General features: G+C 47.7%; 1 protein-coding gene across 1 annotated transcript in view; it reads left to right on the top strand.

The window, feature by feature from the left end:
• Positions 1–608: 608 nt before the first annotated feature.
• Positions 609–15,064, top strand: part of LOC144138722 (protein 5NUC-like) — a 54,347-nt gene continuing 39,891 nt past the window's right edge. Inside the window, exons 1-2 of the mRNA XM_077671131.1 lie at positions 609–999; positions 13,945–14,088. Coding sequence (XP_077527257.1) covers positions 784–999; positions 13,945–14,088 — 360 coding nt within the window. The 5' untranslated portion in view covers positions 609–783. The remainder of the gene's footprint in view (positions 1,000–13,944; positions 14,089–15,064) is intronic.

Below are 15,064 nucleotides of genomic sequence, written 5' to 3'. Positions count from 1 at the left end.
TGATAGTGGATGAAGCTGCCGCCACTACAAGCTCATAGCCCCGTGAAATGTTTGTTTCAAAGAACCTTGCCTAGTCTGTGTCTTGATTACAAGGGTTTCACTATTCATGCCGCACAAAACAAGCAGTACCGACAGATTAAGTGGCAGTCTACATGTAAGAAAAGGTCGCTTTTTCGTGTTTTTATCTCTTTTTAAAGCTTCGTCCGGTTCAACTACGTTTCCAAATAACAGGAACAAGCGTATGCGTATAATTTGGCTTCTTTGAAGTACTTGATGATATACAAGGGAGGTTAATTAAATAAGAACTTGCAAAGCCTGGAGTTTTTTTTTCTATTTTCGCGTGAAACTGCAATTAACAAAGGTATTTCTACGCACCCGTAGAGCACCGCAAAATTTGTTCAAAGGTCTCCGGGATTGTTTTGTTGGACAAATAGCGAAAAACGTGCAAGATCACGTTTTGATTGCTGCGTCAACGCTTTTGTTCAGTGCAACTGCCTTTTGACATTTGCATTTTGAGGGTGCAAGTGTGTTTTGACATAACAATGTCATGAAGCGGATTATTTCGGAGACAAGCAGTTCTTGTAAACAGGTCAGTCCATACTCTTTCCCTTTCGGCGAAACGCGATGCGGTCAGAAGCTTGATTTAAAAATAGAGACGAATGATCTGTAGAAGTGGTGGGCGTTGTTTTATATGAAAGTAGCTTTGGGCGACGAAGTTCCAATTTAGAGAGCCTCCATAAAGGTGCGCTGACCTCAGTCTTCGGCTTTTAGGACGGGGTGAGGATGCTTCTTTTGCCCGTCACCGTTCTCCTGTGTTATTTGGTGGTATCAACTGCCGGGCAGGGTGCGGAAAGGGATGGCGATTTGCACTTAACCTTACTTCATACCAACGACATTCATTCGCGCATCCTTGAAAGTGACAAAAGAGGAATGCAATGTGACGATGAAAAACGACGGAAAAAGAAGTGCTTCGGTGGCGTGTCAAGGATAACACACAAGGTAAGTAAGAAAGCTTTCTTCGTCCCACGCTCCAATTTCAGCAACTGCCAAAGCCAAAATTTCTTTTTGCTGCATCAGTACTATACTGCCAAATCACTGTCTGTGTGTATCAATAAACCCAGATGGGCTATAGTTTGTGATTTTTAATAGGGAGCAAAACTAAAAGAGGTGAGAAATCGTACATATAAAAATGGGGTTTGCATAAAAAGCCATGCACAAATCTCGCCTACTCTTTTGTCGCACCTTTTGAAATATTTCTTTTTTGTTACGGGCTGTATAACAATTTTTAATGATCTGACGTCAACTTATTAGAAAGCTGTTCTTTCCGTTAAAGTTTCATCTACGAAATACGATAGAACAATAACACGATGAGGTCATCTGAGACAATACCCTTCAGCAGAGCTTTTGACAGAATGTCCTACCTTAGGGTAAAACAAAATCAAATAGAATTTGTCATTTAAAAAGGCTGTTTTATTGTGCTATGATGAAAAACAGGCAAATATTGGCCGAATAAATGAGATTCCTCCAGAAATACTTGATTTATGAATAACTTCCATAAATTTTATCTGAAAAGTCAAAAATTGTAAATCGATGAGTACATAGAAAAAATTTGTACATTTGTACGCTGTTTATTTGAATTGATCTCCAGGCGCCATCAACGTAAATGGAACATTTTGGGAGTGTTTATGAAGTCAGTCCTTCATTCTCGCGGGTTCAAACTGAGCTGTGCTTTTTATCGGTGCGTAGTCTACCTCTTCTAGGGATAGGTTTTCTAGCTGGATGACGGGTGAACGCATTTGAGTACAGAGATTTTTTGTTCTCACTCTGCGTCTTCACTTTAATTTTTTAATATGAGCAGGTCTCCAACGGTGTCTCTGTCGGCAAAGGTTGAATGTAGGTTGAAAGGACGAATAAAATAAAAGCACAGACATGTTTCCAAATAGGCTGGATTTGTTTTTTGCTAACAAACATAAAACCTTGAAAAGAGGGAGAAGCACAAAATCTGTAGACGTGGAATAGCGAAGAAAGTTGCAGTCACATTATTTACAGAACAAAATAGTCCACTATATTTGTAATCAATATAGTTGAAGCATCACGTCAGCACATAACATTCACTTTCCTGTATTCTTCAACCACCCGGCCGTGACTGCCGCTTCTCTGATGAAGGCGAAAAGCAAAAACACCCATGTGTACGAGATTTGGGCGCACGTTAAAGATCCCCAGGTGGTCAAAATAAATCCGGAGACCCCGCTACGACCCGCCTCATCGCCTGCGCTGCGTCGCCGCGTAAAACCCTACAATCAATCAAACGCATTGTTCAATCAATGTGGACCTTCTTCCCCATCGGTCGCTGAAGGGCACTTTGACGACGATGATAACTGGGTGCTTGATGTCACAATTCAAGTTATTGCAAAGGGAGCCAAAGCTGACTATTTATAAGATTGTTGGACAGGCAAATCGAGGTGCAACCGAAAGATGTCAGCAAACAAATGGAATAAGCGATAAAGAGGATGGCTGGTTTACAGAGCCAGGTTGTAAAGCCAATATTTTTAATAGCCAAATCAGACAAGTGGAATGGAAGTATTTGGAAAAGAAAAAATCCGCAGAGACGAACTAGGGGTCTTCTTAAACCTAATTCAGACGGACGCCCTTTATACAGATGGTTTTAGACGTTTTTGATTATGTCTTTTTGGAGTGGTGGGTTAGGACTTGAATGATTCAACTTTTTGCAATGGCTGAATGCCGCATAAATCGTTTGAGAGTACCATAGCGGAGTTGAAAAACATGATATAAAGCTGTCGTTATTCATCAACAAATATATTTTATTCGGTTCTGAAAATGTTTATATTCAAGTGAAAAAAAAGTCGCGAGCCTTACAATCACTTCACCGTGATGCATGGCGTAATATTTCTCATTGTTCACCCCTCCTGTATTGCGCTCATAATATTCCTGCTGCGCTTCTGCGAATCTCTTACCCGGGCCGACCACAAACCTTTTTTATGTCTATTCTTATTTCTCAAAGTATCGCTCACAGGTTTGAACTCCCTCCAATGTGACGCAAAATTAGGCAGAATATATATCGTTGGACGATTACTTACTTTAAAAATTTGATTTTTAAGAAGGAAGCTCTTTAACAAATCGTAATATTTCGTGTCCGCTGTTAAAAATACCAAAGAAATTGGCTCCAATCCCTGCTGTGAAGTTGGTTGGAAAGCAAAGCTGGGAACAACCCCCACCACAACGACCCACATATGCGGCGTCACTTGAATGCACACACGTGGCTCTAGAAATTGTAAAAACAGAGATTCTGCCAGCCGTTACCTGGGATTCGCGGGATCGCCGAGCCTAATGCTGCAGCGTCGGCCACGGCCGGTCTCGAGAGCAGACGCCGCCGCTGTAGTCCGGTCGTGCGTCTGATGAAAGAAAACGAAGAAGAGCGTGTTTTGAAGGGTGAGACAGTGGAACCTAGCCATCCTGATGTGCTAGCTCGGTGCTACACCACCGCACACCACAAGCGCAGGCACCGAAACCATCCGGCATGTAGGCTTAGTGATTCCAATTTATACAGATTTCAACTAGGTACTTTAGTAAGTTTGAGAATTGCGAGGAAGCTGTCAGAACTTTTATAATCGCTATATTATTAGAACCAGTTGCTCCACTCGTGTTTTGTAATACCATTAAAACACAGCCGAATTCGTATTCAGCAATTTGGAATACGTAGTCCCATTCGTGTCAAGCCATGCGCTTTTAAAGCTGGCGTGCCTCTATCGGCCAGATGTCTGTAAGTGGTCTCTACATTTTGTTTTCTCACCCTGCAAAGCAATCCTTAGCGTATCTTTGTCGTACGACCCCTTCATTCCATCTGGTTCGGGTTACCCAGGAGGTGCAGTCGAACAGGTTAATCAAACCTTGCGAAGGCACCATGCAATGGATGCGAAGCTGCGCCAAAACAGGCCCAACACCGTCGCTAAAGCAGACTACAAAGCTGACGGAAGGGTCTCGCCTACGCGCCCACCTGGGTGACCACGTTGAACGCTGGGTAATAGCACCCTGTCGCCGCGCCATCTAACACTGATATCCGGGAGCGAAAAGCTCCCTCTGTTAAGTTCGGGGTCCGCATGTAATCAAGGTAGGCCGCCGGTGGCTCATGTATTGGCGTCCCTCCGCTGGTAGCTACGATCCTGTGCCCCTTTCATATAGCCGCACGGACGCCAAGTTCGGAGACGCGGATAGCGTGTGTTGTGCCCGTCCTTTTTTGTGTCAAAGGACGGGAAGGATTAGCCTGAGTATCTCTGTCGCGTCGGAGGTGGCTGGGTCATTCGGCATAACAAGCTGACGGGAAGCCAGATTATCGTATCTCTTAGTGTTGAAAGCGCACGCGGGGTAAGTTTGGAAAATCTTCGACTCCGGCGGCGGCGGTGGTCGTGTACGGGTCAATCGCCTCGGAGACCACCGAGTGGGCCTGAAGCGCGTCTTCCGGTGGGACTGGCGGCAGGCGGTGGCGCCCTTCGTCTGGGAGGGAATTAGCAACCCTCATTGTCCCGCCGCGCACGCAGACGCACGGCGTCGCGGGAGGCACCGCGCGGAGGGAGGTCAGCCGCGCGAGGACCGCTCCGGGCCCTTGGCTTGGCTTTTGTGCAGATGCCGCCCGCTGAACGTAATGTGTGTCCACTTAGGCCACAGATGTCCTGTATTTGCTTGTCGGGTGCTATGGCGTTCGTGGGAAATGCACTATGAGTGTGTAAGAGAGATAGTTAGGTCACGTGACCGCAGGTGGGGACATGTGTGTGATTGGCTGGTTCCTCTGGCCAATAAATGGTTTGTAATAATTGTTTTGAAAGGTTTTTCTCTCTTTCTTAAACGCCCCCTTTTTGGAGGCGGTGTTTTTGTTATCAAAACCGGAGTGTTGGGTTTTCTCGAGGGTCGGTCGAGAGGGGATCTAGTTCAGTGTAGATCTCGGCCGACCAGGCTGCTGCTGTCAGAGTGACAATGTAACCGTCACTCTGACCAGATGTAAACTTGGAGTAATGTAAATAGTGTAAATAAAAGGCAGTCCTCATCCCTCACCCGCTCCAAGCATCGGTCGTGGGTCATCGGAGCGAGTCGACATCGTCCTCTCGGCTCGCGCATGAAAAGAACATCACTATTTCGTCTCCATCAGTTCGCCAAGAAGATGGAGAGGCGAAATTTAACTGGCGCAGTCGGCAGGATGACCACGATCATGGGCTGGAGCTGGTGGGGCATTGCGGAGAGACTCCTTCAATGCAAGGTTCGGCTCCGACCAACGACGAGCCAGACTCCAAGCATCGACGGGGCGACACCTCAGCGGGAGGCCTCGTGAGGTTCGGCTCAGTGCGGCAGCAGCCGCGATTCAACGGCAACGGGGCGACACCTCAGCGGGAGGCCTTGTGGGCTCCGGCCCAGGGCGCCGAATGCTGCGGTTCAACGGGACGACACCTCAGCGGGAGGCCTCGTGGGCTCCTTCCTAGGGCAGCGTAAGCCGCGGTTCAACGGGGCGACACCTCAGCGGGAGGCCTCGTGGGCTCCGGTCCAGGGCGGCGTAAGCCGTGGTTCAACGGTGCGACACCTCAGCAGGAGGCCTCGTGGGCTCCGGCCCAGGGCGGCGCAAGCCGCAGTTCAAAGGGGCGACACCTCAGCGGGAGGCCTCGTGGGCTCCGGCCCAGGGAGCACGGCCCCATCCCAGCGGCGCATCGGGTCCACGAGCTGCTGCACCAGCGAAACAGCGACCCGGCCGAACCGGGAGCGAGCACAAGAGGGCCCTGATTTGTTTTCTCCGGGTTCACCATGGCCACTATGCTAACGGGATGTCGCGGCACCGACCGGAAGGTTAGTGCCATTGTGCTCGAGATCGAGGAGTTGAGAGCTGAGTTAGCTCTCAAAAATGCTCAACACGCTTTACAAAAAGCCAGGCTAGCGAGTAACCGGGGCGCGGGTATCCCGTCCGTATGGACGGCTGAGGAGCTCAGTGCTCAACTAGCCCAAGGAAGAGCGGAGATAGCCTATGAAAAAGCGGAGCTTCGCAGGAGTGGTAAACTTGAAGAGGATACCAATATTTTCACAGTGTTTGTTCCATCATGGGCGTTTCGAATGCCAGAGGATGAGGAGAGTGGGAATGCAGTTGAGGGGGCTGAAACCACTCCAGTTGTTGAGAAACCCCTTAGCGTTCCCACTGCTACCGATGAGATCGTGGAATCTCGTGAGACAGATATCTTAGCTGCAGCAATTCTGTCTGTTGCGGCGGGAAGTGTTGCCGTGGCCAAGCAGGAAAATGTCGAGAGTAGCACTGCCCCATGCGCCGACATAGATTCCGCGGCCGATCGCGAGGAGCCCCTCGTGGATGAGCTAATTCAGAACTCGAGCGAGGCTGCAGAAAGCATGCTCATCTCAGAGGAGGCAGAGGAAGCGCCGGGGTCATGCAAGAGCAGCGGAACGGCGCGCCTAATTGTTGAGCTTCCGTGCGCAAAGCATGAAGGTGCAGGCGGCCCGCGGCGTTTTACGCGTAAGGCGATTCCGACGGGCCCAAGAACGCGAAAGTCGGGGGCAGGTGTGGTGGCGCAGGTGCGACATCGTCGTACGCGTTACCGTCGGGTAGGGTGTTCCTTCTCTCCCGGGAGCACAGGACACCGCGAGCCGAACCAGGGTTCGTGTAGAATCAGCTGGTGTCGCATGAAACGGAATCAGCTTCCGTGCGACGGGCGGTGTGTGCTGCCGTGGAAAGGGGTGTTAGCGCTGAATAGTGTGCAGTGCTAGGCAGAACGGGTCAGTGTTGTTTGACTCACACTTAGTTGGTTTTTTTTGTGTGTGTTTTGCTTAGTGTGTGTAGGGATCGCGCAGATGAGGATTATTGTAAGTTTTACCGGTACTGCCGTTCTCCCCCTTTTTGTTATTTGTTTCTGTGTGCAAGGGTTGGGTGCGTTGAGCTGTCGTAAGTCGTGTGATTTGCGAGTAGCCCAGCTTGGAAGAGTTAACGCTGTCTTCTTGAGGACTATAGCCGCTGTTACAGCATGGTAGGGAGTTTACCTCTGGGTACAATGGCGAGTGCCTTTCTTTATTTGCGCTCGTTGACATGTGGTCATGGTGGGCCATGGAATGTACAAGTAGGGCCCCCTTGTGGCGCTTGTGTGCGAACTAGTGTCTGAAGTACTGGAAAATGAACATTCAGTACATCGAATGTGGACAGCAAGTGAACCGCAACAGGGACGAACAATCTGTGTCGCATCCCGAAAGAACCGGCGTCCGCGAGTGCGTGAAGAGAACTTTCTTTTAACGTTTTGTTATTGGTACAGGAGTAGCCTCATTTGGTACGTTTAGGTTTGTTCGGGTGTTTTTTTTTCTTTCCTTAGAGTGAAAGAATGTTCCGGCATGCGCTTAACGTTTATGAGTGGATGGTGTCATTCATTCAGTGGTCAAGTTTGAACATTTACACCCTTCGTGGGGTTGGTTGCCTTTAATGGTAGAGGGTTTCACGAGTTTGTTCTCACGGGCCCGGTAGTTGAGGGCTTTTGTTTATTGTTTGAGGTTGCGGAAGGTACGGCCAGGCCAGGGCAGTAAGCATGCCGTGTTGTATCCGCTTCTGGTGCAGTGGGCCGGCGCGTTGTGCTGGTTAGGTTGGTGTGTACCGGGTTAATTTTGTATTCTTCTACTGAATTGTACTTTGTTTGTACTCGCGTAACGGGTTGAGTGTTTTTTTTTTAGTTCTGGCTTGCAGTAAGACATAACGTGCAGGAGAGTTAATGATGTTGTACGTAGAGCTAGTGTACGGACAACATTCTTAGTGCGGAGGTGTTAAGTTCGGGCTCCGCATGTAATCAATGTAGGCCGCCGGTGGCTCATGTATTGGCGTCGCCTCCGCTGGTAGCTACGATCCTTTGTCCCTTTCATGTAGCCGCACGGACGCCAAGTTCGGAGACGCGGAGAGCGTGTGTTGTGCCCGTCCTTTTCTGTGTCAAAGGACGGGGGTGATTAGCCTGAGTATCTCTGTCGCGTCGGAGGTGGCTGGGTCATTCGGCATAACAAGCTGACGGGAAGCCAAATTATCGTATCTCTTAAGCCCCGTGTACATGGACGCGACGGGGGCGGGGTGAGTTGAGTGGCGGGTTCAGCTTACCTCGACGCGTCCGAGTTTATATGAACCCCGTCCAAAGAGTCGAGGTGAGGGGAGCGGCGGGGGTCACGGAAAAGGGGCTACCGTATTTTCACGATTCTAACGCGCACCCTCTCTTGTTAAAAGGTAGCTTAATATTTGTGTGCGCGTTACAATCGGGCTCAAAACCGAAATAGGCTTTAAAGCGACCAGCAGCATTGCCATGCGCAACGGACACGAAGTACCCGCAAAATCCAACTCAATCCAATAAAAGCAATCCGTCAACACCACGTGAGTGAATTTCGGCGCACTGATTCCTCAATGGCATGCCGCTTACCCTGGTCAGCTGTTGCACATTTTTTTGTGCTTCTGCTTAGCCCCTAACGCTTAGAATTATGAAGATCAAGGCACTTGAAATCGCAAGCAACTTGAAATCGCAAGCAACTTCAGTGTTCCCCGCTATAACTTTATTTCCAGCAGCAGCTGGATAAGCAACCTTGTGAAGCGCAATTCATTTTTTGCTTCTAGAGCTGCATGCCAAATAAAATCTCCCTCTTCCAGGTACGTGGTGTCATGTCTTTCCATCTGCGCAGTACCGTCAGTGTCACATTTTTTTTTAGAATTTTCCTGCGCGAAGTTACCCGCGCGCTACGATTGGGGGCGCGTTAGAACCGCGCAAATACGGTATTCTGCTCCCCGCGCCCCTCCGACTCAGCCCGACGAGCGAGCTAACCCACCCCCTGCCTCCGAGTTGACTGGACTCGCCGCGACGGCTCTCTGACCCACCCCGTCCGCTTATACATGGGGGTGTCGAGTCCAAAAAACCTGTTTATTTCGACTCAACGCGCACTCGTCGGGTCAATGTAAACGGGCCTTTAGTGTTGAAAGCGCGCGCGGGGTAAGTTTGGAAAATCTTCGACTCCGGCGGCGGCGGTGGTCGTTGACGGGTCAATCGCCTCGGAGACCACCGAGTGGGCCTGAAGCGCGTCTTCCGGTGGGACTGGCGGCAGGGGGCTGCACCCTTCGTCTGGGAGGGAATTAGCAACCCTCATTGTCCCGCCGCGCACGCAGACGCACGGCGTCGCGGAAGGCGCCGCGCGGAGGGAGGTCAGCCGCGCGAGGACCGCTCCGGGCCCTTGGCTTGGCTTTTGTGCAGATGCCACCCGCTGAACGTAATGTTTGTCCACTTAGGCCACAGATGTCCTGGATTTGCTTGTCGGGTACTATGGCGTTCGTGGGAAACGCACTATGAGTGTGTAAGAGAGAGTGCTAGGTCACGTGACCGCAGGTGGGGACATGTGTGTGATTGGCTGGTTCCTGTGGCCAATGAATGGTTTGTAATAATTGTTTTGAAAGGTTTTTCTCTCTTTGTTAAACGCCCCCTTTTTGGAGGCGGTGTTTGTGTTATCAAAACCGGAGTGTTGGGTTTTCTCGAGGGTCGGTCGAGAGGGGATCTTGTTCAGTATAGATCTCGGCCGAACAGGCTGCTGCTGTCAGAGTGACAATGTAACCGTCACTCTGACCTGATGTAAACTTGGAGTAATGTAAATAGTGTAAATAAACCTAATATCCAGCAAGGAAGGCAGTCCTCATCCCTCACCCGCTTCAAGCATTGGTCGTCGGTCATCGGAGCGAGTCGAGATCGTCCTCTCGGCTCACGCATCAAAAGAACATCACTATTTCGTCTCCATCAGTTCGCCAAGAAGATGGAGAGGCGAAATTTAACTCCCTCCACCTCTGCAGCCGCGTTGGTAGTTTCTTGTCACGCACGCCACAAAAGAACCGTTGGCTGGTACAGGTAGAAAGGTATTCTTTAAAAATTGCCGAGCGCGCGCACGGGAACTTGTGCCTCGCGGCGACCACCCAGCAGTTAAAACCGGGGCGCACGTTTGTGACACTCCTGCGTAACACTCCTGCGTAAAAAACACTCCTGCGTAATCGAGGCAACACTTTCACTATCGCAATCACACTGCTCGTGTCACTCGATGGCTCCGCTCACGATATAGGACAGTGCATTCGTCCTTCGTATTCGTCGTAAAAGTGCGCCGGCTGTACGCCCATTGAAAAGTACGCCCATTGCGGAGGCCACCCACCTCGAGGTTTGTCGTGCGCAGAATAAACAAGAGAGATGAGTGCAGGCACCAAAACCATCCGGCGGTACTGGCAACGACCAGTACCGCCGGTACTGGCAACGACCAGGCGTTACTGGCAACGACCAGGCGTTACAGCTCGTCAGCAGCGGGAACCTCCGTCGGTAACGAGAGCCGACACTTGGTTCAACCATGAGGAGTGAATTGTGCTAATGCAGACACAACGTTTAATTACCAATGATTATAAATAACAATGATGCAGGAAGCTAACACCTATACCAACAAAGGGGAAGCAAAGGTTGTTGCAGCAACTAACAAACTAGTCAGCTGCAAACATGAACTTAAACATTGGGGATAGTCTAAAAGATTGCGTATAGCTTCGATACCTTTAAGCCTGAAGCGTAAGTGTGAGCTTCTTTCATTTTTTATTGAGTAGCCTGGCATAGGTGCCGTTGCTGGGGCTGCTGTGTCCGTTAATGACAGACTATCTTTTTACATAACTAATTCCCCTTTCCGCCATGGTACTCGACCATACTTTCACACAAAGTTCAACTTGTACGTATTTTGAAAGATTAAAACATAACCTATGCTTGAAGCTTTTACGACTCACCACTTATATTACCGTTACAAGCAGATCACTTTTCAGGAATCATTTCCAAGACCACCTAATTAAGCTTAAAGTTATTAGCATTTACTATCTGTCCTTGTAAAGACCCCCGTCGATGCTCAAGAAGACTGAATCTTCTTCATACCATTCACAAATATTCTGCGTACCTTAGGTGTCCTATGCTAAAAAACTTCGCTGGTCATCCGCCTCTATGAAGTGGAATGGACCATGTTTTTATCGAGTGCCGCCCGACCTCGCGCTACGTAAAGAAGGGTGATGGAAGCCTCGGCGTGAAAGAGGGAGCGAGAACGCTGGTATATCACTGTCGAAATTGTTCGCGCGGTTCCAATGGTGGCAAAAGTGGCAAGCTGCCTTGCACCGTCCTGCTGATGTCGCTCGGCTTGCTACTGAGTCGAAGCGGAAGCGTGAGTATGGCTGCGCAAGGTAGCAGTCTGATCTAGTGATAAACGGGAACTTAGGAGAGGTAAGCGCCGGTAGATGAATGCAGAAAGAATCCAGTGACGAGCGCTAGAGCCGGCAATGAAAGCCTCGCCTTCGACGACCGCTTCGGAAGGTGTCGAAGCGGTGGTAGTGAGTGCTCGCAGCGCGGAACGTTCGAATAGCCATATTGTTTGCTTGGCAAACTGTGCTTTGGCTGCATCTACTTGTATAACAGCGCTTATCAAATCTAAGCTGCCGCCATTTTGCAGCCATTGGATACGAGTCAATAAAAAAAGGGGAAATAAAGGCAATCTCAAGATGATCGCAGGCACAAAAGACTGACAAGCCTGTGGCGTATCATAGAAAATCATGTGCCGTACTAAGATTGCTCGTAAAATTAGTTGCCGCACTGTTGGTAGCAAAATCGTTGAATTTAACACGAGGAATCAATGATGCATATGTAGAACACTGTTCTGGATGCTAGATTTGAGAACATGCTTATAATTCTCTTGTTTGAGCCAGGTGTTACAAGAAAAACCTGTACTGCGAAGTTATTTTTAGGAGTTTGTTTCGGCGGGCAATCATTTTAAACGTTACATTCGAGTCGAGCTGTTTATTTATTTGTTTGGAGGCGTGGATGGCACCGCGTGGTAAAAATAACCTTGCTTGAAACGTTCATCAATGACCCGAGTGCCTATTAGTTTATTAGAAACCATTAAATACACCCACACACTAAACTTTCTTACACCCTTTTTGGCCGAAAATGATGTAAGAATCTTGTCATATGGCGAACACCTTTAAGGGTGTTTTGGCAAAAAAAAGTGTACGGATGTAGAAAGGGCGTTAGTGTGTACACCCTAAAAGAAGGGTGTAAGGTTGCTCAACACGCTGAAATAAGGGCGGGGCCAGGGCGGAGCGCGCAGCATTCAACACAAACAGTCAATACGCACAAGTTACACTTCGAACACAAATGAATTAAGCAAGAAAACAAATGGTAGGGGAGGGAGCGGGGAGAAGAGAATTTATTATAAAACCAACGGCAGGCAAGCGGTACAGTGAGTGCGTACTTAGTAATACATGTGCTCTTCTTGCTGTTATATCCAGCAGAGGAAAGCCCCCGATCGAGTCGGTGGGCTTGTCGCAAAAAAAAGATATTTTCGCGCTAATTTTGGAACTAGGGATTTTACTATGAGAATATACAAATCAACAGCGGATTTGCGAAAAAGCTTTTTAATGACGAGGTAGTTTTTATGTTTCATAACTTACAGAATTTTATTAAATATCAACAAATCTTCCCCGCAACCTCAAAACCCTTCAAAAATGGTGTTCATTATTTCAACACCCTATTTCCAAGAAGGATGTAAAGTTACAAATTAGGTTGTTCGAAACTAAGAAAAAGGGCGGAAAGAAAAATGATGTAAGAAAAAGGGTGTAAGCAAAGACCGTCAGCTAAGAAAAATGTTGAAGAGAACTCCAACTTTGGAGGCATTTTTTACCTGTTTACACGAGTGGACTGAACAGTTTCGACAAGCGGAGGGTGTTTTGTATCGCACGATGTTTGAAGCAATGTGAATTGGCATAATTTATTACCAGTGAAGCTGTTTAAGCATGAGCTGGTTTCTGTGGTATTAGCAAAAATAAAAAGAAAAAGAACTGCGGCAACTGTAAAGGGCCCACCACCGCAGATGCGGAATTATAACAGTCAAGTCAGCTTTCGAGCTTGTTAGTGTGAGCACAAGGGCCTTATTCGTATGCGAACCTCTTACTGTACCATTTGGAAGGTACTAGTCTTTTTCCGATTATAAAAGGCAAGAAAATTGGCGCAGCTCGCAATAGTGGTGCAAGGCTGGAGATACAGCATAGCTGGGGGCCGACCTAGCTTGTTACCCCCTTGGATCCCCTGGCTGCCGGAGGAGGGGGGACACACTGGAACAGCCTTGTAAAATCCGGTTTAACTTGGCATCACGCCTCAGCGGTCATCCTAGCTTAGCAAGAATATTGCAAATTTTAGCAAACCTAACAAAACTTAGCAACACTGGAAGAAACTAGGTCGACCGCCAGCTCCGCTTTTCTTTATTTTGCAAATGAACACCGATTTCACGCCGTTTCAACACTCTACAGAAAGCCAAGCGTGTTGCAGTCGGCAAACACCCTTTTCGCCACACGACTATAGTCTTTCTAATTTTGTTGGTTCAAATTGGTGTTTAAAGTGCCAAAGCTAAACCTGGGGCATCAGGCGCACCACATAAGGAAACGAGCGATATTTGCATACGAGAAATTTTTTGCGCTTGAAAATTTCTTGCGAGTAGAGAAGTATATGAGGGGATGTCTACTTCTTTACAGGGCTATTATGCATCCAAGCATGGCCTTATTCAATGATCAGCTGAACACCTTTTCCACACTGTTTCAACACCCTTAGAAAAACCAAGGGTGTTGAAGTTGATCGACACCCTTTTTTCACACAAGAAGGGTTTACAGGTAGGAAGAGGGTGTTGAGATTTAAGAAAAAGGGTGTAAAGGCCTCCCAAACACTTTTTCCACTTATTCTACACCCTTTTGGTTAAAAGGGTGTAAAACAGTTTAGTGTGCACCTTAAGTAAAACGAGAATTCCCAGTGTTTTGCTCTCGACGTCTTGTCGTACTTTGACCAACACTGAATTTTAGTGTTGAACTGAAGTAACCAATTGAAATTTTACACGTAGGTGCGAGAATTGAAAAACAAATATAAGGAGAAAAACCCTCTTTTCCTGAATGCTGGAGACTTCTACCAGGGTACCTTATGGTACTCTGTACTGAAATACAACATTGTCACAGCGGTGATGCCAAACATGTCATACGACGACATCGTAAGTTTTTTTTTTATTCATTAACCCCAAGCAATGAACTTCATGTCTTTTGAAGGAAAAAAAGGAGTCTTGAAAATGTAGCCCAAACAAACTGTTCGTTCACGTCGAATAATTTCCAAACTAGCAGTATTCTTTACTTTGAAAATAAGATGAACGTATATGATGTCGATTCCGTGTCATAACTGTTAATGTTCCCTTTTACTTGTATAAATAAGGATTACTACTGAAAGGTTATCTTTTGCAACACCCTTGGCAACGTCAGTTACAAATTTCTAGTGCATAAGTTCAACATCCACCACTTGCGACGAAGTTGGTGCGAAGGTAAGACGCACAAGTACATAAGAGTGTACTAATGTTTTTAGATATCAAGGCGAAAATATGTTCTAGCGCTGAAAGACGCCGACCACGTGCCGTGTAGCTCATTGGCTGAGGCGCCGTGCAGGTAAGCTAATGACGCCAGTTTGATCTCCGCTGCGGCGGGCGTTTAATGCGAGAAAAGAAACCCCATGTGTGTTGAGACTCTGCTGCACGTTAAAGCTCACCAGGTGGGTTAAATCTATGCGAAACCGTCTTTTACGCTGTGCCTCACACCTCAAACATAAATTCGACGAGTTAAACGTCCACGTTTTCAGGATGCGCTGCTAAGTTATTAGGTTTTAGCATATTTTCAAAAAGGTAAGCATTAGGTTAAGCTTATAAAACGAGGGATAGGACAGGCTCTAGTGAGAGAGGATTGGCACCTGTCCTTTCTTGTCGTGTGAACGTTTACCGTAGCGTGCCAGCTTTTAGAGTATGCCGGGAAGTTAGACCGTATAATTGCATGGCCACCGGAAAAACTGCCAAGGAATGGAAGCATAACACTAATATTTTGTTCAATTAACCACTGTAGGTCAACTCCACCTTTTTTGTCAATGCTGCATAAGAGTGCATAGTGAAAGCTTCTTGTAGTGCGCAGCCTGCAACAGCATTTGAGCTC

Source organism: Haemaphysalis longicornis, unplaced genomic scaffold (genome assembly GCF_048455015.1).
Source record: "Haemaphysalis longicornis isolate Haplotype H1 unplaced genomic scaffold, Haemaphysalis longicornis Haplotype H1 scaffold_5, whole genome shotgun sequence".
Lineage (NCBI taxonomy): Eukaryota > Metazoa > Arthropoda > Arachnida > Ixodida > Ixodidae > Haemaphysalis > Haemaphysalis longicornis.
The sequence above is the reverse complement of the archived record's forward strand: the minus strand, read 5'-3'. Positions and strand labels throughout refer to the sequence as shown.